The sequence below is a fragment of the Thermobia domestica genome, chromosome 13 (assembly GCF_964235325.1).
Source record: "Thermobia domestica chromosome 13, izTheDome1.hap1.1, whole genome shotgun sequence".
NCBI lineage: Eukaryota > Metazoa > Arthropoda > Insecta > Zygentoma > Lepismatidae > Thermobia > Thermobia domestica.
In genome coordinates, this window is record NC_137466.1 from 35,231,471 (window position 1) to 35,256,867 (window position 25,397).

General features: G+C 38.1%; 1 protein-coding gene across 2 annotated transcripts in view; it reads left to right on the top strand.

Annotated features, from left to right (window-relative positions):
• Positions 1 to 25,397, top strand: part of LOC145668092 (angiotensin-converting enzyme-like) — a 326,884-nt gene that overhangs the window by 247,633 nt on the left and 53,854 nt on the right. For both annotated transcript variants that reach the window (XM_081735610.1, XM_081735609.1), the window contains exons 8-9: positions 6,144 to 6,296; positions 15,054 to 15,178. In XM_081735610.1, the coding sequence (XP_081591736.1) occupies positions 6,144 to 6,296; positions 15,054 to 15,178 (278 nt within the window). The remainder of the gene's footprint in view (positions 1 to 6,143; positions 6,297 to 15,053; positions 15,179 to 25,397) is intronic.

Here is a 25,397-nt window from a genome sequence, read left to right on the forward strand (position 1 = left end):
ACACTTGAATGGTCGTTTATTTTAGATATCACCACCGCCCGCTGGAGTCACTCCCTTCTCTCGTTCCTTATACTGCCTGTCGAAACGATTTATAGCGTACGACAAAAACAAAAAATTGGCTGCTAGGTGGCAGGGACAGCCGAGGCTTCTTCTAGTCAATTTCAATGTAGCTCTACAGCAATTCGTCATATTTTTTCCCCAATTTTTGAAAGAACTAGTAATACAGAACTAGTACTAGAAAGAACTAGTAGACCTATACAATTTTTCAATAATTTACTTACATACGGCAAGGTTGTATATATATGTTTTAAACAAGAATTTTACTTTTAATTAATAAAAGAACAAATTCTACATATCTATTATCACAAAGTAAGAGAAAGGTTAACACAAAAAAGAGCGCAATACACATGTAATCATCATAAGCTGTATCAGTCAGTAACGCCATGTCATTTGTGATTTGCTAAGTATTTCTCTCAAATATAAAAAAGTAAATAATATGTAATTGAAAATACATAAAGTGTCATCGTTAGTTTCTCAAAGAAGTAAATCCAAAATAGACCAAACACATTCCAAGCAATTAAATTATGATCAACTCAGTTGATAAGACCAACACAAGCAGCTCACATTGCTGGTGTTGACTGAGAACCATCACCATTATATTATTATTATTATTATTATTATTATTATTATTATTATTATTATTATTATTATTATTATTATTATTATTATTATTATTATTATTATTATTATATTAAAATTATAGACAAAAGGAGCGATGACTCATCATCTCAGAAACACAAGACTGCCGTTGAATCTTATCATGGAATCTACACAGTATAAAATGAAATCAGGATTTACCATCCATCTCCCCAAGATAGATTCGCATACATCGTACATTTTTCTATGCCAACCCAAGAAATTTTGTACCTGATATGTATATATCCTGTGCAAGGCTGGATTTAACACTACTACAACTAGACACAGGCCTAAGGGCAGAACGATCTTACGATCGCCCGTTGGACCAAAATTGAATATGCGGAACGAAAAAATGCAAAAGATGAAGAATAATAAACATGGTTAAAGACAGTAAACCCCCTCCATGACGTTCAGCATGATTACGTTAATCATGTTGGGGAGATGGACACCTTTGCTCGGTACAAAGCAAGAAGGAAGGCAGTTTAAATTTATTTTAAGGGCAAAAGTTCATACAAATCTAAAATAAGTTGGACAATGGCAACAATTTCCATATTATACTGTTTCATAATACCCTTTTCTTCCACTTCATTCATCTTTATGATTTAGTGTTCATTAAGATGATACTGAAATTAAGATTTTAGTGTGAACAAAAAGTATAATATTCAAAAGTTTTATTGAAGGATTTAATTACTCTAACCAAAATAATCACTTCGCATTGCAGTAGAAACATAAATTTCAACAATCAAATACGCTTATTCTGTGACTTTTTAGTATTTCAATATTAACATTTTACGCACGGAACTTCAAACCAATTTCTTTTACTCTTGCACAGACTGATCATTCTCTGTCTTTGTTTTAAAAGACGTAAATTTGTAACAATTTGAATCTTTCTTTACAGCAGATTCGAAACTAAAATTCGCAAAAATTTGTACAAAAATATATATATAAGGGCAGGGTGGTTCAGTGGTAGAGCGCTTACCTCTGATGCGTGGGGTTCCTGGTTCTATTCCCGGTCAAGCAAGTTTGTGATGCACAACTTCGTGTCCGTTGGTTTTCTCGGGGTACTTTCGTTTCCTTCCACATTTCCTTCCATCAACATCTCACTTGCCTTAATCATCCGTCTCCCTTAGCTTAACGGGCATAATCGTGAGACGTTATATCGAAATTATCCTATATATATTGTGTTAAATTATATTGTGTTAAAATTTTGTACGTCGGCATGGAAGACGCAAATATATATACTGTATATTTTTTTGCCTATGGGTGGCAAAACATTAAATCTGACACCGACCTTGAATGTATTCTCTGGCCGGCTTTGGCGTAGGAGACTCGGGTTCGATTCCCGGCGGGAGGTCATGTGATTCGGATTCCACGTTAATCAGTAGTTTCACGTCTCATATAGCCTCGCTGCTGAACGAGACGTTAAACTCAACTCCACAGTATTTTCTGGCGAACGACGCGCTCCACTCACTCCAACTTTCAATGTTATTATCAATAATAATAATAATAATAATAATAATAATAATAATAATAATACGAAACAGTGGAAAATGTCCAATCCTCATTTTTAGAGTTTGAACTGTCTTTCTGGAAATGAGTTTGAATTTTCAAGAAAATCAAAACGTCTTGTTTATGCTTTCTGCACATATTTCTGATAATAGCAATTTGTTCTTTTCTTGACTGTGACAGTTCAACAAAGTGCATTCCGCAGAACTGGCAAACATAATGCCTCAGATTTCTCAGTAAATCTACCGATTTCTTGAAATGCGGTATAGCAGCCTCAATGAAGTCTTATAGTCCTTTAGTGAGGCGAATGTGACATAGTTTAGAGTATGGAAGTTCACCTTTCTAGGTGGCTCTTCTAGTCGTCTATTACTAACATTCAGAGAATACATTGGGCACAGAATCTTCTTTCAGCTTCCGAACTTTGCATTTTTTTAAATCTTCTTTTACAGAATGTTGACAACAAACAACAGATCTGTCTGGAGGAATTTAGTTACTACCATTCGTATCACCATGTCTTGATATTTTACTTAACCATTTTTTTGTAATTGAATACACGATGGTATTTCGTGAAACGATACTTCAACGTATTCTAAAATGTCTCTTTATGCCTTAGAAAAGGACATACAACAGTAATACGCGAAAACACTGAACCGTAAAATGTATTTTCCTCTATGAAATTTATACACATAAGCCTCGCTTAGTGCTGCACCCATGCGGCGGAATTAGGAAAAATATTCGTTCGGTGATCTCCATGTTATTTTCGATGATTCGACAGGCAGTATAGAGAGCGAGCGAGAGAAGAGTGACTCCAGCGGGCGGTGGATATCACATACGTACACACACCTTTAAGAAATACCCAGTCATACATTTCCTTTTTACAATATCTGTTGTAAACAACATGTCCAACACTACAATATCTGATCCTTTTTGTTAGAAGTTCCAACTATGCAATTGATATGTTTGTGAAGTATTATATCGAACTGTTTGTCTGTCGACAAGTAGCAGAGCAAAAATGTTAAGGGATAGCGAGATGCGTTTTATTTGCAATCGATTCAGCATGACAAGAGTATTGTAAAATTCTGAGCTAAAAGTGGTGCACGGGAATTTTTAAACTTTCCCAATCACCTTTTGTTCCTGTGGGATATTTGGTAGTTTTCTGATGAGATTCTAAGAACCCAGAGAGCATGTGTTCTAGGGTGATAGAATCAAAGGCTGTTTAAATATGCGGCCAAGGAATGTATGTAGGTACCTGTCCGAGACTAGGCGTATTTATTATATACTACTTTCAATCACAACTTATACTACAAGTACTATACTATTGACTGTTTCCTGTATTTCAACATAGTTCTAAACATTGGATATTAGATTGCATTACTGCTCATTAAAATTGGAACACGAGGAAAGATAAGACGTAGCAACATTACATGTGGTAGACAATTACTATGCTATTACGATGAAATGGTCTACGTTTATTCCTCTATGCTACATGTGACTGCGCATCCGGAACCTAGCAGAATATCGTAATTAGTATTGCGTAGAGCCACTGCGGACGTTGATGTCTTCCTCGTGTACCACACGCCTACGGTTTTAATGCCAATTTGTACACGTTGTTCATCTGCTGTAGTCATGAGCAGTGATGGTTTCAGAAGACCTTCCCCCCGGGGACTTGGATAAACAGGGGGTGAAACTAACAATACGGAAATACTGATACGCCAGGTTGAACGTATCGGGATCGTAGCTTCGGAGGGAAATTTCCTTCGAGGGCCACCGCCCTCTGAAGTCATCACTGGTCATTAGTCGTTGTGGATCATTGATCAGACGTGTTCGATAGGAGAGAAGTCAGATGAACACGTGGGTCAGAGAAGCAGGCATCTACGTACTTAGTAATTGTCAAATGTGTCGTGTGCTATATGTTGTCACGCATTGTCTTGGTGGGAAATATCCATGTTTAGAAGCTGCACGACCGAGATAATAATAGGCCGCAACATTCCAAAACCAGGCACTGATCGCTAATTGGGAATAGTTTTTAGTGATACAATATACCATCTCCCGGTGTTGAATAGGATGGCGACATAGAATGCACGAATAGTCCAATCTGTCGCCTCTGCATCACCTAATACTAAAGAATTGAGTTAATTCAGATGCCCTGTTAAATTACACACTATTCCATAATAGAGCTATTACATTTTTCTTGTTTCAGTTGTATCGTACTATTATTATGATAGAAGATAATTTCACGACCAATAAATAAATCTATTCATACGGTACGCAACTCCGGCTGATAAATAAGGCCTGCTTGTCTCGTTGTGTATGTTGTTTAACCTTCTTAGAACGAAATTCATTTTAATTAACAGTAAAGTGGCAGCCAATGTAAAAATATATTTACTTTATTTTCAGCACTGAAGGCTTCAAGTAAGTTCGCTTGCGAGACAAGGATTGAGACCGTCTTGTCTCGCAAAAGTGCGTAAAAGTAATATCTCGTCTCGGAAAGTGTATTAGTTTGCATCTGTCTCGACATGTGTATCACCATAAAAATACTGTATCGTCTCGTGGGAAACTTTAGTTTCAAGACTATTTACACAACAGAGCAAACATGAGTTTTATATTCAAACCTTGATATCTCGAACTACTTTTATTGATTAGTGAACAAACATATATACAAGGTATGGCTATTAATATCCAGGACTGACGTCACAGCACGAAACAGATCACTCGCCCGAGAGAGGCGGTGCTGATATCCGGAAGGTAGTACATCTCAACATGATCCCCGCGACGTATCTGGTGCAGTGTTGTTGTCGAAGTGGTAAAGTGGTGTTGTGGAAGTACAGAAATGGAGCAAAGGGTGAAAATCAAATTCTGCTTTAAACTAGGCAAAAGTGCGACAGAAACACATGCAATGTTGAAGCAAGTGTATGGTGAGCAAGCATTATCCCGCTCCCGCACATTTGAATGGTATGGCCGTTTTCGGGACGGGCGCGAAAGTGTTGAAGATGACGCCCACACCGGAAGGCCGATTTCCGTGCGTACGCCTGAAACAATTGACAAAGTTCGCGAGCTTGTAACATCAGATCGGCGACTGACTATTCGAATACTGGCCAGTGAACTGAACATCGACAAAGAAATAATTCGCTAAATTCTGACCCAAGACCTAGGGAAACGCAAGGTTGTTCCAGATTTGTTCCGCACTGTTTATCGGACGAACAAAAGCAACTCAGAATGGACGCGTGTGGTGAACTCATCGACAACGCTGGCGCTGGCCCTGCTTTCCTGGATTCGATAGTAACGGATGACGAATCTTGGTGCTACCAATACGACCTTGAAACCAAGAGACAGAGCGCAGAATGGCGGTCTCCCAGCTGTTACAGGACAGTATTACACAGAAGTTCTTGCCCGGCTCCGACAAAGAATTCGCAGAGTACGTCCCCGTTTTCGACAGAATGGGAGTTGGTTTCTGTTGCACGACAACGACCGCCTCACATTGCGTTGCCAGTGAAGCTGTTTTGGTCATGGAGAGCTGCATTATCTGCCATACTCTCCTGACTTGCGTTCCGAAAGAGAACTTTAAAAGTTGTTTCCACAACTTATACAGCAGAGCACAGAAGTGTATTACGGCAGGTAGGGATTACTTCTAAACATATTAAAAGGGTACGTTTTTCACATCATCTGTTCTGGTGTTATTAGAGCAGTCCTGGAAATTAATAGCTACACCGCTGCAAGTTACGGGGAAAATGCTTCATATGGCTATATACAAGAATTAGTATATTAGGTGAGCGTTCTTCCATTAGTTTCTACAGATAAAAAAAAATAAATGTTTACCGTTATGACTTCCCTCAAAAGCCGCCACTGGTGATATTAAAGGATATCTTACATGAAAACTTAGATTGTAGTGGAAGAATCTGCAAATAATGATGATTGCTTCTATTTTCCCTTTCTTCCCTCAGAATGTTCCAAGTGGCGGAGGAATTCTTCGTATCGCTAGGGCTGAAGGCTATGCCTCCTGAATTCTGGCGACATTCTATGTTAGAGAAGCCTTCCGACAGGAAAGTAGTGTGCCATGCCTCTGCCTGGGATTTCTGCAACCGAAAGGATTACAGGTCAGTGAACTATGATTAGTTATTTAGTTTCTCTCCTACTGCAAAATGAAAGGGTTTATAATACCAGTAAACTAGAAATACTTTTTAACTCCGGTTGTTGTAAATTCCCTCTCCCATATATTTTTCACATTTTTCAAAATATTGCAAAAGTGAAGGGTAACTTTAACCTTACATCATAATCATTATTATTTCTAATTCTTAATTCTAACCCTTTAGCTCGTTGCCATGTTAACATACTGAAGGTTAGCCCTGCTCAGTGGCGCCAATTGATGTACAACTTTGAGGAGGAGGGATTCAGGTTTGTTAGATATTTAGTAAGGTATCAGTGAAGATTTTAAACACATAGACTATACTTTTGTTCAAGCAAACTTGGGAGAACTCGGCCCCCCTCGACCCTTAGGATTGCGCTCATGGTTCTCCCCATAGATTATATATATTGATTGATTGATTTTGAGTTTAACATCCCATTCAGCAGCGAGCTTATATGAGACGTGGACTACTTATTAATGTGGAATCCGAACCACATGAGCTCCCGTCGGGAATCGAACCACGGTCTCCCACGCCAAAGGTGTGTATGTTAACCGCTTAGCCACGAATGAACTCATATATATATATATATATATATATATATATATATATATATATATATATATATATATATATATATATATATATAGATAGATAGATAGATAGATAGATAGATAGATATAGATATAGATATAGATATAGATATAGATAGATAGATAGATAGATAGATAGATGGATGGATGGATAGATAGATATAGATATAGATATAGATATAGATATAGATATAGATATAAAAATTTTAAAATATGTGGGCAGAGTTAACCTCAAGTATGTAAATATTACAACGTTTTATCATCACTAGATGCAGATCTACCACACAAAAAAATTGCGTTTAAGCAAGTACCGATTCTCGCTGCTGATTAGGTTGACTTCAATTACTGTAAAGTTGCAATTTGTTGCAACGGTACACAACTATATGGCCCTGTCTATTTGTGATATATCTTCCGATTGCAAAGGCATTTTTTTTTCTACGTCAATACTGTGGACCCTATTGGATTCAGTAAACTTACCACTTTCAACGCTAGAATTGTCTTCCTTTAAACCATACATTGTCATTTACTATCATAATTTAACAGCTCTTTCATTTCTTAAAATTACTCATTTCGTCACGGAAAAGGAAACAGTCTAATAATAGCAACTATTTCACTGAGGGCTACTTCTATAGGTTTCCGAAAAGTTTACAAGAGAGAGGTTGTAAATCTATCACTGATTGATAATATTGAATACAAATCTTCAACAAACTCAATGTTTACCAGATCATACCACTAGCTTTAAATAGTAATTTATAAATACTGTAGAATATTTAATACATAATTTATAAAACTGTTCTTTGAATTTTGCAATACTTCGTAAAACATGGGGGAAAAAGAGTCATGGAAAATTTCTGAACATGATTAAACTATAGCCAAATAGTTGACATGAGTGGTTTTATGCATGTAGTCTTTGATTTGATTCCTGATGGAAGTAATATAGTTATATTTCCGATATTCCTGCGGTTGTAGAGTTACGTAATTTAGGCACAAATCTCCAATCTTGAAAGCCAAAAGTAACAGCTGTCTCCCATACCATCCAACTAACAAGCCACCTGGTTACCCTGACTCTTTTGTACCCTACCTATTATTCGAGAATAATCTGCAGATGCGCATACTGTCTTTTTAGCATGAGTTACAGCGAAAAATGGAAAATGGACAAGCGACAAAATAATAATAAAAAAGTTAAAGTGTAGATCAACAAGAATTCATGCAACCAACAAATTCACTTCTAATGAACTGTTTGTTCCACAACGTAGGGCATCATCAAATTGTGTCATGTTCCTATAGGTTTAGTTTCACGTAACCAAACCTGGCAGTTCAAACACATATATTTTATTACATAAAGTGCGACCGTCAAACTAAATTGTATATTCTGGTGTACCGTACCTAGAATGTATAAGCCGCTTTTTATCCAAAAATATCATAAAACTTTAAATGTTTGGCTTATAGACGCGAATAATAAGAAATTAGTAATCTCTCAACACAGCATCCATTAACTACTTGATGCAGTTGAAACATAAGCCATAATTGATGTTTGGTTAACACAACATCATTTATTTGCTACATGTTTACGTGAAGCATCAGTCATCTTTATTGTTGGGTTAAAATTGTATCCCATTCAATTAATCGGGAAGAACACAACAGCACTTAGTTGGTACACTCCGCATCAAAAAGATTGCGACAGCTAACGTCGTGCAGTTAGGCCACTCAATATACACCTTCTTATCCCATAATCGTGTCAGGTAAAGAGACCCCTTTCTCTCCTCCTTTCTTCTCTCCCATACTAAAATTAGCTAACAACATGAGCGCAGTTCTAATTTCAAACTATACATGTGTTAGTTTCGACAAAATGAAATAAAACCGAGACAAAACAAGATTCATAAGTTGATGTAGGGAGAAACTGAAACACACACAATGAAAAATTGAAACCAATGGATGTCTATTACACAGACTCAGAAATGAAGCAGAGAGAGAGAGAAAGAGAGAGAGAGATTCAGAGAAGAGGAGAGAAGAAGGAAACAAAAAGAGAGAACAGATAAAAATTGGAATTCAAACGTTGTAAGAAAAGAACCTAACATTATAAACTTCCGTGTCCAGAAATCCAACAGTAATATAGAAATATCGTTTGTTACTACATATTTTTTCAGAACTATTGGAATATATAGAGGATGCTTTTAACATTCATTAAGTCACTTTCATAAAGGATAGCATACTCAATTTCCAGTAGAACTGTAGATCTCCGAGACACATCTTGGATAATGTCAAAAGTTTAACACACACGCTTTGTTTCCGCGTGGTTCGATTGCAATTTCGGTAGGGTTCATTGGACGTACTGATCCAAAATACACTCTAATAAACGCAGTAGGTAGCGTTTGTCATATCCTCCATTTCAGACTACTAATGCAAACTGAACAAAACAAAAAAATGGAACGAAAAGAAAAGAAAGAAAGAGAAAATTGAATGAGTGCTATTTTACTGCTAAATTTCTATCAGAAATACCTATATTAAAAATCCAAACTGTATCGTAATGAAGTTACGAATGTTAGAAAGGAAAAGTTTATGTTCCTCATAGATGTAGCACACTTCAAATTTCAACGTGAATAAAACACATTGAATTATAGGATGGAAATACATTTTGTGTCGAACTAGTATAAATAAAATCTTGTTTTCAAATAACGAAAGAGGTTGCCATTTTCTAGTCTTTTCCGAAGATTTATTTCTTCCGAACATCCAGCAGAATCGATTTCCTCTCTTGTAGGTGTAACATAATTTGCACAGATAGAACGAACACGCTAGAGCTCAAACGGATCATCATGTCAGTCCGATGAAATTGGTTAGGTTATAGACCACCACTGGGTCGAGGATTCAAACCCGTAGTGACCCGGTAATTCGACTGAGATTCGATAACCCAGAGAATAGAAAAGATATTTCACTTATTCCCTTCTGTTTAAACAGTATTTCTGTCAGAGATGACCAGGACTGGAGATGTTATCCCCAGAGCACAAAAAACACGACGCCCAAGTTCCCAGTTAATTATATTTTCCAGACCAGGTATATCAGGCTCTTGCTTCATTTTAACTTTGGAACACAAAGAGAAAGATAGACAGAAAGAAAGAAAAAGGACAGAAGTGAAAGATGCAAAGACAGGATAGGGAAACATTAAGAGAGAGAGGACACGAATATAAATATGAAACATCCTTATCATTGCAGTGTATGATGTAGAACGCACATACTGTTTACTCCAATTATCGCCGGTGATGCCTTGTAAGTTCTCCAACAGAAGATGAATCTATGTTTGCAGCCATTATTTTATGCAAAAAAATCATACTACCTGATGGGGAATCGAACCAAGATTTTCCATTTGGATGTCTAGCACTTTACCACTACACTGCCGATTGCTTTACCCAAACTTGGTTTAACAAATAGTGTATTGTTTCTTTCTGAAAACGATAACACGAAAAGTGTACATAGGTATACTGCAGATCAATTATGTGTTTGGAATGTCCTGGTAATTACCTTGCACTTTCCCAACCAACATTCGTAAATCGTCTCTATCATGATACAGGTGTTCGCTTCCACATTCTTACGTATTGCTTGTCCATTATGATAAGTCGATTTTTCACAATCACTTTGTAAAAAAAATCAACTTTGGTATGAACAGAATTTGAACCGACGTTAGATAGCAGTATTATTCATAAGTTCATTACGTTACCCCTACACTATCATGACGCCTTAAATTACAAGCCAAATATTACTTTTGCCCTGATCTTTGGAACGAACCGGCTTCTTCCTGTAAGGTTCTTTGCACCAAAGTGCACAACGAAATTCATTTATTCGACGGCCTAGAGAGAAATTGGTGACCACTAATAAAGAAAAAACATACAATCCTTTTACGTACTTTTGAACTTGCACGGCAAAATTACTTCAAAATATGTTTTATTTCTGTAATTTTTCCTGGATTGTATGAAGATCTACAATTCTACTGGAAATTGAGTATGCTATCCTTTATGAAAGTGACTTAATGAATGTTTAAATCATCCTCTATATATTCGAATAGTTCTGAAAAAATATGTAGAAACAAACGATATTTCTATATTACTGTTGGATTTCTGGAAACGGAACTTCGTAATGTCAAGTTCTTTTCTTATTACGTTTGAATTCCACATTTTAATCTATTCTCCCTTTTCGTTTCCTTCTTCTCTCCTCTTCTCTCAATCTCTCTCTCTCTCTCTCTCTCTCTCTCTCTCTCTGCCTCATTTCTGAGTCTGTGTAATAGACATCCGTTGGTTTCAATTTTTCATTGTGTGTATTTCAGTTTCTAGCTATATCAACTTATGAAGCTTGTTTCGTCTCGGTTTTGTTATTTTATTTTATCGAAACTAATATCTACATGTATAGTTAGAAATTAGAATTGCGCTCATGTTGTTAGCTAATTTTAGTATGAGAGAGAAGAAAGGAGGAGAGAGCCTTCTCTTTACCTGACACGATTATGGGATAAGAAGTTGTGTATTGGGTGGCCTAACTGCACAGCGTTAGCTGTCGCAATTTTTTTGATGCGGAGTGTACATTCTTTTGAAGCATGAATCATCATTGTCGAAAAATTAATGTTGTATGCCATGGAATTAAGTGGGATAAGTACAACAACACTTTCTTAGCACACGTTTAATTGAAACATGACATGTTTGTTATTAGGTTAACGTTCCCTGCCATTCTAATAAACAGAAAGAACACAGTAGCACTTTCTTGGTGTAAGCTTATTTGAACCATGAATCATCATTTTATGAAGTTAACGTTGTCAGCCATTCTAATAAGTAGGAAAAATACAGGAGCACTTACTTGGTATAAGTTTATTTGAAGCATGACTCATCATTGTTATTAGGTTAACATTGTCTGCCATTCTAATAAATAGAAAGAACACAGCAGCACTTCCTTGGTAGATGCTTATTTGAAGCGTGAGTCATCATTGTTGTTGGGCTAACGTTGTCCGCCATTCAGTTAAGTGGGAAGCAGCAGTTACTTGGTATGTTTACTTGAAGCATGAGTCATCATTGATGTTGGGTTAACGTTGCCTATCATTGAACTAAGTGTAAGTGGTTAGTATGATTTTGGTCTTTTTAAGAAGAACTTGTCTGTGGTAAAATAAAGTTCTGATACATTCAATGTTTCGAATTTCATTTTTAAAGATGTACTCTATCTAAAAACAAAATTAATACAAGTGCTAAAATCAGTTACTTTAATATTTATTGCATCTCTACAAGACGGTGTGCTGGATTAAGTTACGATATGATCTATTCGTCTGGTATATAGAATTTTGAAATAGGTATAATCGTTTTGGTGAGTTTTTGTTCTTGGAAAATCATTTGTTTGACACCTCATTGATTAATAATACAATTATTAATATCAGTACGTCTAGGCTTAAGTAATTTGTATTGGCAAACATAGGATCAATACTATCAATAGAGTTGTAAGTTTGTTTCAAGTTCTTTTGGTGGTTCAAGTTCTTTTACCATGTTATCTGGATAGTGTACGAGGTGCTATCCAAAATATCCGAGAACGTCATTGTAATAATCAGAAAACTATACTTACGTCCTAATGTCCTCCGTCACCTTCAAAGTAGTCCTTTCCGCCACGTATGCAACGATTGTCCTGGAAGTCTGCAGGGTGAAGGGTGTTCACGACACGTTGCAATTCCACTTGAATGTGTTCAATGGAGTCAAAACGTCGCCCTTTCAACGCGAGTTTCATCTTCGGAAACAGGTAGAAATCGCACGGGTGAGAGGAGTAAGGAATGTGAGGGACCGTTGCCGTGTTGGTTTTCACCAGAAATTCCCTCACAACGAAGGAAGTGTGCGCGGGCGCATTATCATGATGCAGCAACCAGTCTTTCGTTTGCCACAGCTCTGGCCGTTTGCGCCGAACATTCCTCAGTCCCTTCAAAACCTCACAGTAAGACTTTTCGTTGATATTCTGACCAGGTGGAACATGCTCCTTATGCACCATTCCTCGAATGTCGAAAAAATGATCAGCATCGACTTCATGTTCCTGAGAACTTGTCGAGTTTTTTTCGGCCTTGAAGAGGATGGCGTCTTCCATTGTGATGATTGCTGCTTCGTTTCCGGGTCACAACAATAAACCCAAGATTCATCACCTGCAATACCTCTGCATATGAAGCTTGGACACTCTCGAACTCTTTGTTGCAGCTCAGTGCACGTTTGAATCCTGGGGTTTTTTGGTCGATGCTGAGAAGGCGGGGACACACTTCCCAGCAATTCGTCTCATGTTCAGTTCATCGGATAGAATTAGTTGACATGTAGCGTACGACAGTCGAAGTCTGTTACAAACATTGTGAATTGTCTGCCTTCTGTCTTCGCGAATTACATCACGTACTTTCATGATCATTTCTGGCGTTGAAAATGAAATTAAATCCTTAAGTTTTACATCCCACAGTTATACCGGCTTTGCTAAAGGAGACAGTGATGATGAGAAATGAATGAAATGGTGAAATGAAGGAAGTAGGAGGAAACGGAAGAACCCCGAGGAAACCCACGCACACGGTGTTTGTCCACCACAAAGTTCACTTGGCACGAGCTGGGATCGAACCGGGGACCCCAAGCACCAGAGGAGAATACTCTACCACTGAGCACCCGCGGCCCCATTTCCGGTGTTGTGCATGTTGACGGTCGACCAGAATCTTTGTCATCTCCCACAGATTCACGGTCTTCTTCGAAACCCTTGAAGCACTTAAATATTCTTGCACTCTCGCCAAATGCCTCTTTCAGGATGCGATGAGTTTCGGCTGCAGTTTTCTTCAACTTGACACAGAACTTGACGCAAATCTGTTGCTCTTTAACGTCAGCAATTTAACAAATCGCAGAAGCACTGAAACACGTCCTGGTACGCACAACTACAACTCACAGCGGAATGTGTAAAAGAAAAATGAAATGAAAACTTTAAGTTTTACGTCCCACGATTATGCCTGTTAGGCTAAAGGAGACGGTGATAATGAGAAATGAGTGAAACGGTGGAGTGAAGAAAGTGGTAGGAAACGGGAGAACCCCGAGAAAACCCACAAGCACGGTGTTTGTCCACCACAAAGTCCACACGACGCGAACTGGGATCAAACCAGGGACCCCAAGCACCGGAGGTGAACGCTCTACCATTGAGCCACCGCGCCCCCAATGTGCCAAAGATGAGACAACTAAGTGGGCAGTAGCTCGAGACATCTAGCGGCAGAATGTCGTACTGCTATTGTTGCCCGGTAAAAAAAATCTCACATGTTTTCAGTAGTACCTCGTATAAATAATATTTGAGCACACCTTTTCAAACTTCCCAGTAAAAATGCTATATGCAAGTAATAACGAAAGAGACGTTTGTATATAATTACTTTCCGAATGCAAATCGAAATCTAAGTATACAAAGTATTACTTCAAACACACCTCACAATTTTATACTAAACGTATCCACCATGAGAAATAACACTCGAATGTGTTTTGGATAATACAAAAAAAAAAAATAAGAATACATAAACAAATGATAATCAAAATTGTTAGTATTCTGATGAAAATTTTACTCTAACGTAGCTAGAGGAAACCAATTACTGCATTTAAGAGGAGAACAGTATTGTTGCATATTATATGTATGTTAAACACAATGCATGCATTAGAATATAATTGAAGCGATAATATTTCAAGATGGAAAGGTGCTAATAATATGGATGCCCATATTCCGACCACAAGAAACGCTATTTCCCTGCATAATTCTATTACAAGTGACGCCCACCCCCAGCTCCTTTGGCATACTAACACTCTGTGCTACTTATCCAGTGTCTCAGACACCGTTCTATTTTATGAGACAGACGTTTCTGTAAGCATACCCAGTAAAAAGGAAATCATTAATAGAATAACTTTATAAGTCATTAGGCCATATGTTTGTCAAATAGATTTTATCTATATGGAGCTTTCCTTGTAAAATGAACTTGTATCTGGAATTTACAATTTGGTGTCACTTACTGTATAAACGTGCTGAAGACTACGCACACATAACAGTGCTCAAGTAACATTACTTTATATATGCATTATTATTATTATTATTATTATTATTATTATTATTATTATTATTATTATTATTATTATTATAGGATTAAACAATGCACTGATGTGACGATGGAGGATTTACTGACCATCCACCATGAAATGGGACACATCCAGTATTATTTGCAATACGCTGATCAACCCATTCTCTTTAGAGAAGGAGCCAATCCAGGTATGTCGTATACTACTAGACTACATTATTTTTCGCAAACTTAAGTTTTTAACTAATTTCGTTGGCAATGTACTTTTCTAATGGCATTATTAGCAATATTCTGATGAAATTCAAGTTTTACTCTAACCTAGCTAGAGGAAACCAATTAATGCTTTTGTTAGTGTTATTAAATATGAGAGATAGAATATTCTTTTTTGTTTTCTGGGAATGGTATTCTTAAGGGACGAAAAATATCTTTTTGGTCTAAAGCCGGCATTTTGGACCCCTGTCCTCCACATGTTTCTATCTTGAATCATATCCACTGTGACACCACACTGCACCACGTCGTTCTTCAATCTCTCTCCTTCTTCTTTGGACGGCTCCACACTCATTTCCCATTCAGTTGTATAAGCACCCACTCAGTGAGCTATGTATTCCAACGGTCTTCTTACATTTCCAAACGATAGAAGTATACTTTCTTGCAGTTTTTCTACTACTGATCTCACATTTACTATTCCTTAGATCACTTGAATCTTAATTGTCTTTCCGTGTCACTCCGCATATCCACCGCAGCAACATCTCTGCGACATATAACTTCTGCTCCTCTCTCTCCTTCGTCGTTAAGCATTCCGCTCCATGTAGCATGGCAAGTCTTTTTTAGACTCTTGCCGTTTGTCTCCATTTTGTCCAACCACTGCTAAACCTACTGTTTGTATTCTCTTCTATTCTTGCATCTTCCTGAAATATTGATTCCAAGAATTTGAATTTCTTCGTCATTGTCACCTATTCTTCGTCCAGTCGTATTCTTATGTTTTCGAAACATTTTTACTAAATTGGCAATGTAAATATTCTGTCCTGGTTTTACTAATTCTAAGCCCCTTGCTCTGCAACGCTTCTTCTCATGTATATAATTTATCTCGCAGTGCTCCCTTGGTTTCATTCACAAGCATGATCTCGTCCGGCGAAAATAGCATATTCCAAGATACCAGAACGTGAATCTTAAGCACGTTCCCCACGAATACGGCGTGCAAGCTGGATGTCCTTAGGCATGATTGTGACTCTCTTTGCGTGAATAGCACACAAGTTGGTGTCTTCGAAAAGCTCTTCAAGGTAAGCTTCACTTGCCTCCTGTAAAGCCATGACAGCTAAGCTTTGGAAGCGAAGATCTGTCTTGAAATCTTGTGCAATTTCTCGAACGAGTCGTTGGAATGGCAGCTTGCAGATGAGCAATTCAGTGCTCTTCTGGTAACGACAAATTTCTCGCAGAGCCACAGTACCAGGCCTGTAACGATGGGGTTTTATCACTCCACCGGTAGCTGGAGCACTCTTTCTTGCAGCTTTGGTGGCAAGCTGCTTTCGAGGAGCTTTGCCTCCAGTAGATTTCCTAGCTGTCTGCTTGGTACGTGCCATTCTAACTGTCGCGACTTGTTTCAATATCCTTTGTAAACTCGTCGAACAGAATTGCAGAAAGGTATGTGCTAAGACTACCTCCCTGATGAAGTCTCACTTTAGCTGTGAACTCTTCTGTTATTTCACACGTGCTCCTCACTCCTGTTCTACATCCATCATGCATATCTGTATTAGGTATCATGTAATATGATTCTGTTTTTCTTACTTATAATAATGATGTTGTTTTATATGCCTGTTTGATGGCACAAGTAATAATTAAAAGTGATGAACTATTTTGCGGAGGTGTACAAGCGTTGGTAGGCCATCAGCAAATCAGCGTACTTTAATCACACATTGCTACGTTTATCATGGTTTAGAGATATGGCTGAACAGATAATAGTGATTTCGTTCGCTTATCACAAATACATAATACATTAACCCCTTGCGTTCCAGTTACATTCATGTAGATGTCATAAAATACTCTGTTTCGAAATACCAGTGACATCCATGGGGATGTCATGAAAACGTATCCTTTATTAAGGGTCACATTAATCTTGGAGATGGTGAAATTTTTTAGTGAATGCAAGGCACGAGTTAGTTCTACTGTTTCTTCTTAGGTGACAGCACCATATTGACAGAAAGAAAAATGCTTCATCTCAGTAGATAACAGGCCTAAGGGAGCATTCAATTACGACACACGTGTGTTTGTTTTGACGATAAACAATTGATAATTTCGAGATCGAAAACAAAAAAAAAGAAAAATTGTTTGATCTCCGGTCTGTGTTGCCAACCTGAAGCAGCATAAAATCCCTTCAGAACATCAAAATTTCCCCTTTTCAGTCCAAGTGTTCCACAATGCAAATGTGAATATTCTCCTCGCGCGTGCAAAATAACCGTGCTCTGTATAACGGTCGAGACAGTCTTTTAAGAGTGAATGAAAAACCTGTTATTACAGCACACACATACGAAAATGACACCTGGAACGCAAGGGGTTAATAGTTCTAAAATATATCGTATTTCCTTACAAAAGAGCCATTTCCTAATGGTATGGGTTTCCTTGATTTTTTAAAGTTCAACTTTATGCTCTGAGGATAAGGGAGATGGTGATGATGCTAATGAACGACGTGCTAGAATAAAGAACCAATCATGTAGGGCCTACCGTTTGATTAGCTCGATCTTTGATTTGAGCTAAGCACTTTATCCTTTTCTTTAACCTCTTTTCCAGTTTCACTTAAAGCAGAACTTTAAGAAATTGTTTTTGGGTTTGTGTGGCTCGTTAAGTTTTCAGATGCTCAATTGTTTTAGTAATTGAAAAATAAAACACATGAATTTAACAATATGTTGATGTTAGAAGAGTACTCCAGTTATCCAGAGGGTAGGAAAAATGTTTTCTTAATCATGCCCAATACAAATGAAACTACTGATTTAGGACGTTAAGAATATTAAAACAGTTCGTAACTTCAAATAAATGCAGAAATATGCCAGTATTCCTGACATTATGTTCTAACCTTCAAAACATTCATTTTCATATGTATACGTGCATTTCTTTTATTCGGGCCCTAGTCATTAATAACCTTACAAAACGACAAAGTTCTATTGCATTTTAAAAGTAATTAATTGTTCGAAAAATGTATTTTAGTGATGGAGTGTTTTCTGTCGAAAAAAACCAGTTTTTTTTTTTTTTGTAATTTCTTCTAAAATCTTAATATCCATGACATTATGACTGGAAAATAACTCAGGGAGAGGGTCCAAAGTTTTTTGGGGAAGTCCAAATTTAATATAAGCATAATAATATGAAAATTTGTAAGAACGCCTCTAAAATTACATTAAATTTATAGAAAAGTCGAGATTTCAGTGAGAAGCCGGGACAGGAACTAACACGAAATTTATTTGAACTCATTATACAATTAAATTGTCATCCTACACCCTGCGTACGTTCCTGACGACATCCATATACAGTGGTATAATCATTTCTCTTGTAATAGTCGAGGAAGGGTATGCTTAAATTTCCACGGAGGAATGCAAATAAAAATAAGGAATATATCGTTGATATGGATTTTAACTCGTCATATGAATATATGAAACACCAAAAATGCAACAACCATTGAAGAAAGAGTAGGGATAAGATTTTGTTTCGCGAATTTCTTAAAAACGACTATGGCAATTTTGTTAGTATTTAATAGATGCATCGTTAAAAATGTGTTAAAATCCAATTCTCTCAGAAATTCCAAAAATTGTATTAGTTTAGTGAATTTCGTTTTGGTGATTTCCTTATATTTGATATTTCACAATTTTACCAGTTGAGAATGCTCCAAGAGCATTGCCAGAACGAACTTAAAAAGAATGGAGAGATGAAGCGGGAAAGATAACTGTGATTGTTCCTACATGTAAAAGTAAATCTTTTTGTCCACACTTTCTTCTGGTTCTCGCAAAAAATTCGCAAAATAGCATCTCTCTCTGACTTATGGCTCCCGAGATATGGCTTCTTAAATATCCCGAAATCGGAACTATTTTTGGCGAATATGTCGGGAACGGTAAGTCATAGAGAGGTGATGTTGGTGTTGATCAATACTTAAGAGGATGGTAAACATTTTGGTACCGATATTAACTGGTGGCGACTGGCCAAACCAGTGTCCAGCTGGCCAGTGGCTACTTACTATTTGATACTAAAATGTTCACCATCTTCTTAGGTATTGATCAACACCAATATAATCTCTCTATAATTTATGGTTCCCGAGATATGGCTCCTTCAATCTCCGGAAATCGTCAATTTTTTGGCAATATCTCGGGAACGGTAAGATTAACGCGATAAATTCCATCCACTTTCTTAGTTTTTGATGCTCTAGACCTATCCAATGAAGGGCTCAAAATTAAAAAAAAAAAAATCGCAAATAACAGACAGACACACAAACATAGATGATTCAGTAACGAACTTTTTAAATTCGTTGAAAATATATTTCTTTATAACATTTTGACTTATTTAACATTGGTTTCAATAGGAAATTCAGGAAAACTGAAAGTTGTAACAATATTTGATTGTTACAGACTAATCATCATCATCATCATAGGTATTCTGCCTTTATTGACAGGTCACTTGCCGCAGCTGTGAAGCTTCCATGCTCCACGGTCCTCCGCTAACTTCTTCATCTTCGCGTATGATCTTTCTGTTTTAATATCATCCATTAATTGTAGTCTCCTTCGCCCCCTCCCTCTCTTTCCCGCCACGCCACGATACTACCTTCCTGTACTTTAAATTGTTATATTGTTACAATTTTATGAATAAATTGTAATTACATAACGGAAAACACTGCACTCTGTTACCACAAGATTTCCAAAGGCTTGGAATTAAATTACATTTTTATTCTTATTAGACGAGAAACACCTCATTAAGTTCCTTTCCAGGTGGTAAAGTGTCAAGGACCAACGACACGTTGCCATGTTGGATAGAAATAACTATGCGCTGTTAGAAAAGATATAGCACGAACTTCACTGGAAACGCAAGAAATGTGTCTTCCTACCTCCCTAATAAAAGCAAGACTTCTTGTAGCTCAAGCACCATTAATTAATTTCGATAGCAATTGGAGTGAAAAAATTGTTCAAGAAAGTGGTTGTATTTTCTTTGCACTTCGGCCTCTCTTTGATTAGCACCAGTTGCAGATTCGAATGAGCGTATGTATCGTACTAGCGCACATGAAGTCCCATAATAAGCATTTACTTCTCATCCATGTAACCAATGTCATACCATCGGGTCGCTTTCCATCCGAACGACAGCAGCTAGAAGGTTCCCGTATTGAAGGAATTACAGCAGGGTTAAGGTCTCGTAAGATTATATCATTAACAGATGAGTGTCGGGCATATCGGGCACACATGAAAGGCCAGACCACGTTGGTTAAGTTGATCCCCACAAGGTGCACAGAGATGAGGCTCACAAACAGTTAAACCTAAACATAAGGCAACAGCAATTCGAAAGCTTTCATTTGACAATTTAAAGCCGAAAGGGAAGGTATCGAAATCAATCATGGACCGCTCCGAGAGATGAGGCAGCAAGGAGCCTGCCTTTTTTCCAGAACAACAAATTCGAACAGATGATTATGAAAGTGAGATGCAAGATGACTAATAACACCTTTCGATAATTTCTGGGAGGTCTGTATGTGCTAAACTCGTTCATGTATTAGACCTTTCCTGAAGTGCCCTATCTGGGTTCAAACAATCACCCTATGGAAGGAGAGCCTCGACTGGAAGATGTGTGGTAAGACGCTAAGAATCACCGTACCCATAGCTCGTCGAATACCAAGGCCACCCAAGTCAACAGGCTTGCACCCAAGGAGCAGTTCAGAATTTATTCAAGGCTACTTTTCAAGACAAATTCATATTTTGCCAGCAATGAAGTCTCATATCAAGATAAAAAATATCATTAAAAAAGCTTAAGCGAGTGATTGACAAAGTCGCCCGTAAAAGCAAAAAGGGTGAATGGGCTGAATTTGAGGAAAGTCGGGATAAGAACAATTCTAAACTAGATTATTTTATTCAATAGCACGTTAGTAAGTGCTTCCGAGGTGAGAGCAGCATCTAGAAGACAAGCATTCTGAATGGTTAGCGGATGAATGACTGGAGTAGTCTCATTAAATCTCCTAAAGATTTCGTAGAATGTAATAGGTTAGAAAAGTTAAGACGTAAGCCAAGAATAGATACCTTCTCGTTTATTTGTATTAAGGATGAAAGAACCACCTCGGGTTCACCAACAATTGTTCCATCGTCTAAGTAAAAAATATTTAATTCAGTGAGGAGTGGTTTAACTAAAGAATGAAAGAGAAAAAACCTGGGCCCAGGGATCACATTGTTGTACCTCTCAGAAGCCAGTGAAGTGACAAGGCCAGGCGGGGCTTCGGGCTAGACATTAGCCAGCCCCCCCCCCTCAGAAAAAGTAAAATGTTGGTCATATTTTATTTTTACTTTTGATTTTTATTTTTGACACAAGCACATCATTATGCAGTACCTTTTTGAGGTACATATTTTAATAGCATTTATAGTTTTTAAGTAGCATATTGTTTGTAAAATTATATTTAAAAAATGTCCAGTGTAAAGATTGCGGCTTAAAAAGTCACACCGAAAATACTGGTCTACTTGTAAATGCGTGTTTCAAAGCTGTGCAATGCATAGGCAAGTGATTTCCCAAAGAGACTGACGAACCTACAATCAATTTACTGTCGATTTGACAGTCCCTTTGAAGAGTTCCTTGAAAATATACGTCTCTGAAATTCATTGTTCCAAGCTTTGGACACTTCTGACACTCCGAAACTAGTTGCATTTAACCAAAGTTCAAGAGAACGTTTTACTTGATTTGATACCTTTCTTCGGTCAGTACAATGCATTATCATTGACATCAAGTATTTACCCTTTTTTCTAACATAGTCGCACGATCCTCTGTATATTTCTTCCGCAATTTTGGACAGGGTTGTCGTAGAAAGTCGAGACGTGCTCCATCTTCTTTCACTTAACAAGAGCTTTCAAACGATGTCCTACCTCTCTTGCCATTTGAACTTTTTAGTTGGACTCCACCTGGGACCATGTGGGGACTCTGGAACAAGACATTTTCACGTTGTGCTTTGAAAATAATGCCACGCTTTCTTTCCTGTTTCCACATTTGTCTTACCGTTTCCGATTTATAGGGGTAGTCATGGACTTTCCAATTAAGTTTTTGTTTACACTTTGACCCGTCGCCCTTTTGCACACGGTTGTTGTAGAGAGTCGAGACTTGCTGCATTTTCTTTCATTTTACAACAGATTTCAAATGATGTGCCACTTAACCCCCCTTGCCATTTGAAAATTTTGAGTTGGACCCCATCTGGGACCCCGCGGGGGACCCTGGGGCATTTTTTCTTACCACAAAAAGTTTCTCATTGAAAATGGTGGGATAAGTGTTGGCAGAGTTTTTCACTTACTCAACCATTTCCGAACAAATGACGGTTCAAACTATTCTGCATGGTATTTTTTTGTAGTTCTTACATTACAAAATATGTTGTAACTCACGATATTCCGCCCGGTGGCACGTATAACTTTGGGATCCATCTCGTTATAACATATAAAATGCAAACACAATGGTTTCGTTCCGATCTCAGCGGAGCCACTGCGTGACCCTTCCTTGTGAGCAGGGAGGTCGAGAAATGTAGCATCATTATCACGTTTTTAAGTTTATTATTTTTCGTTTTCCCAAAATACTTTTTGTGACATACTAAATTTCGCATTTGCGTTTTTCATTTACTTCGACGGAGCCGGGGGCCCCAAACCTCTGAGGCCCTGGGGCACCGCCCCGGCAGCCCCGGTGTATTTATGCCACTCTCGGAAGCAATAATGTTTTCACCGAAAAACAGATCACTGAGTTGAGCATGGCATTGATGAATATACAGTTAAATTGAAGGAAAATCATTCAGCACTGCGCCAAGTTGGTATTCCGGCAAAGCTCATAAAAGGTATTATATTACGAAAATCCAACTTTACGACCGCCCTAGTAACACTGTGAGTTGAAACAAGATAAACTCGAGTTGCATGAGCTAGATGGTGGATTGGATTGTTGTGGAGGCAAAAAGTTCTTAACCAGCTCGCGTATTCTAAAGCATAATAGCTCCAAATACTAGGCACACTTAGCTTTTCGGTGAATAATAATAGAGCTGGACAGACAATACCGTCTTAACGACACAGTAAGTCAATTAAGCCAGAATGAGATCCCTACATTGGTTTTGCACAATCAGTAGCTATTGCAGAAAGACTGTTCCATTCATCCTTGCCTTTTGTAGTACCATGAAGTGAGTAATAGCAATAAGATCTTCATGAACATCAAAATCAACAGAAATAGTTCTAGTACAGATTAAAAAGCTGAGTTATATCCGTTACAGCTGTTGATTCATCAATGGCCAATGAAAAATAGACTAATCAATGACGGTTATTAATTTATTGTCAACATGAGCATTTAATTTTTCAACTCTTTTGGTAAGTTTGTTTTGATAAGGGATTGTCTGAGTTTCGAGGCAATTTTTTTCTTCCCCGAGAGCTCTGACCAGTTCTACTGAACATTTTTTCATAAATTACCATCAGATAAACACCGTTTTGCCATCGCTATTTCTGAACTCAAAACAAAAGAGAAGCGAGGAGAGAATTACTTAGGACTAGCTCAGGAGAGTAATGCTCCCGGAAGTAGGAACGAAAAAACACAGTTCTGATTGGTTGGCGTTATCTATGTCTTGCCACGTTGCATTCAAATGCCAGAATTCAGACGATTGTTGTTGTCGGTCCTCGTGGCCGAGTGGACTTACCTCTCCCGGTATACCGGAATACCATCAATTACACGTCTTCGGATTCGCGCATGACGTAACATTAATAGGAACTACGCCCGAAGATATGCTCAACGCCATCCGCATAACTAACGAGTTTACCCAGTGCTCCGGCTTGGCATACAATAAACACAAGACCAAACTCCTGTCATTTCACGGATTCTCCCTACCCTCCTTACCTGATTCACGCTCTCACATTCCCACGGTTGATGCTTTAACAGTACTCGGCATAACTTTTCATAGAGATGCACGGAAACAAATGGATGCTGTCTGGCGTCCTATCGTTCATCAGATTAAGCAGATGCTATACTTACAACGGTTTTGAGGTCTGCATATAATACATAAGATTCAATATCTCAACCAGTATGTTGCTGCTAAACTTTGGTACTACGCGCGCACTTTTCCCCTCCCTTCTGTTTATGCTCGCCAAATTGAATCTGTATTTATGTGGTTTCTTTGGCGGGGCTACTTCTTCCGCCTCCGCCACAACACTATTTATCTTCCTCGCAGCGAAGGGGGCCTTGGACTCGTAAACATTCGTCTTAAAAGTCAAGTTTTATACATGCTAGATGCGTATCAAGACGTTGAGCCCCACATGGACTATACACAGGTGTGGATCGAATGTTTCTGGCCCGAATACTCCCAACCAAGGAATCCGCCTTTCTGCAGATTTGGCAACTTATGTCCTACCTATGTCACCAATCTTGTTCAAGCATGGACATATTCTGGTGAGCTTGCTTCCCCTACTACATATACTCACCAAACCTTATACCAGCAACTGTGGAGAGCGTCACTTGTAGATGTGAGAGTCCGGGTACAGGATATGTTCCCCAATAAACAATGGCGCCATATTTGTCAAAATCTAAGAACCAATGTCCTCCCTTTGCACACACAAGCGGTATGGACGACCATAGTTCATCAACTGCCTGCCACACAAGAAAGACTTCTGCGCATTGGACGTACCACAACCCTCACCTGCAAATATTGTGGACACTCCGACACACTACCCCATCGCTACATGTCATGTTCAGGTGCCGATATTATTTGGAATCTCCTCCTTCGTATGTTGAGCTTGATCTGCCGTACACCTGTTCCTTTATTTACCGTAGATCTCCTATTCTTTCCTGCATTTCAGTATTACCCAAAAACCAAACATAATACGGTCCTCTGGTTAATTGGTACCACATTGTTATATGTTCATCATTCCATGCCGTGGAATGATGAATGCTTATATTTCGACTTTTTACAACGGAAACGCCGCAAATATTTTTCAGTCGATTTAGAAAGACAGTCTTTCAGTGGTTTTTTGCAAGCAGCTCTGTCCCACCTGTCGGGAAAGACCGGGAGGCAATGAATTGTGCTTGTGGACTTTTTCCTTGTGATGCATAACCATTATCATTGTCCAGCGGAGTAGGTTCGCTCAGAACCACATCTTGGACTCTCTTCCCAGTGGTCGGTCCTAGATTACACCTATATTGTCTACATGTAATTTTGCTATGTAATATTAGTGACAGAGTACAATA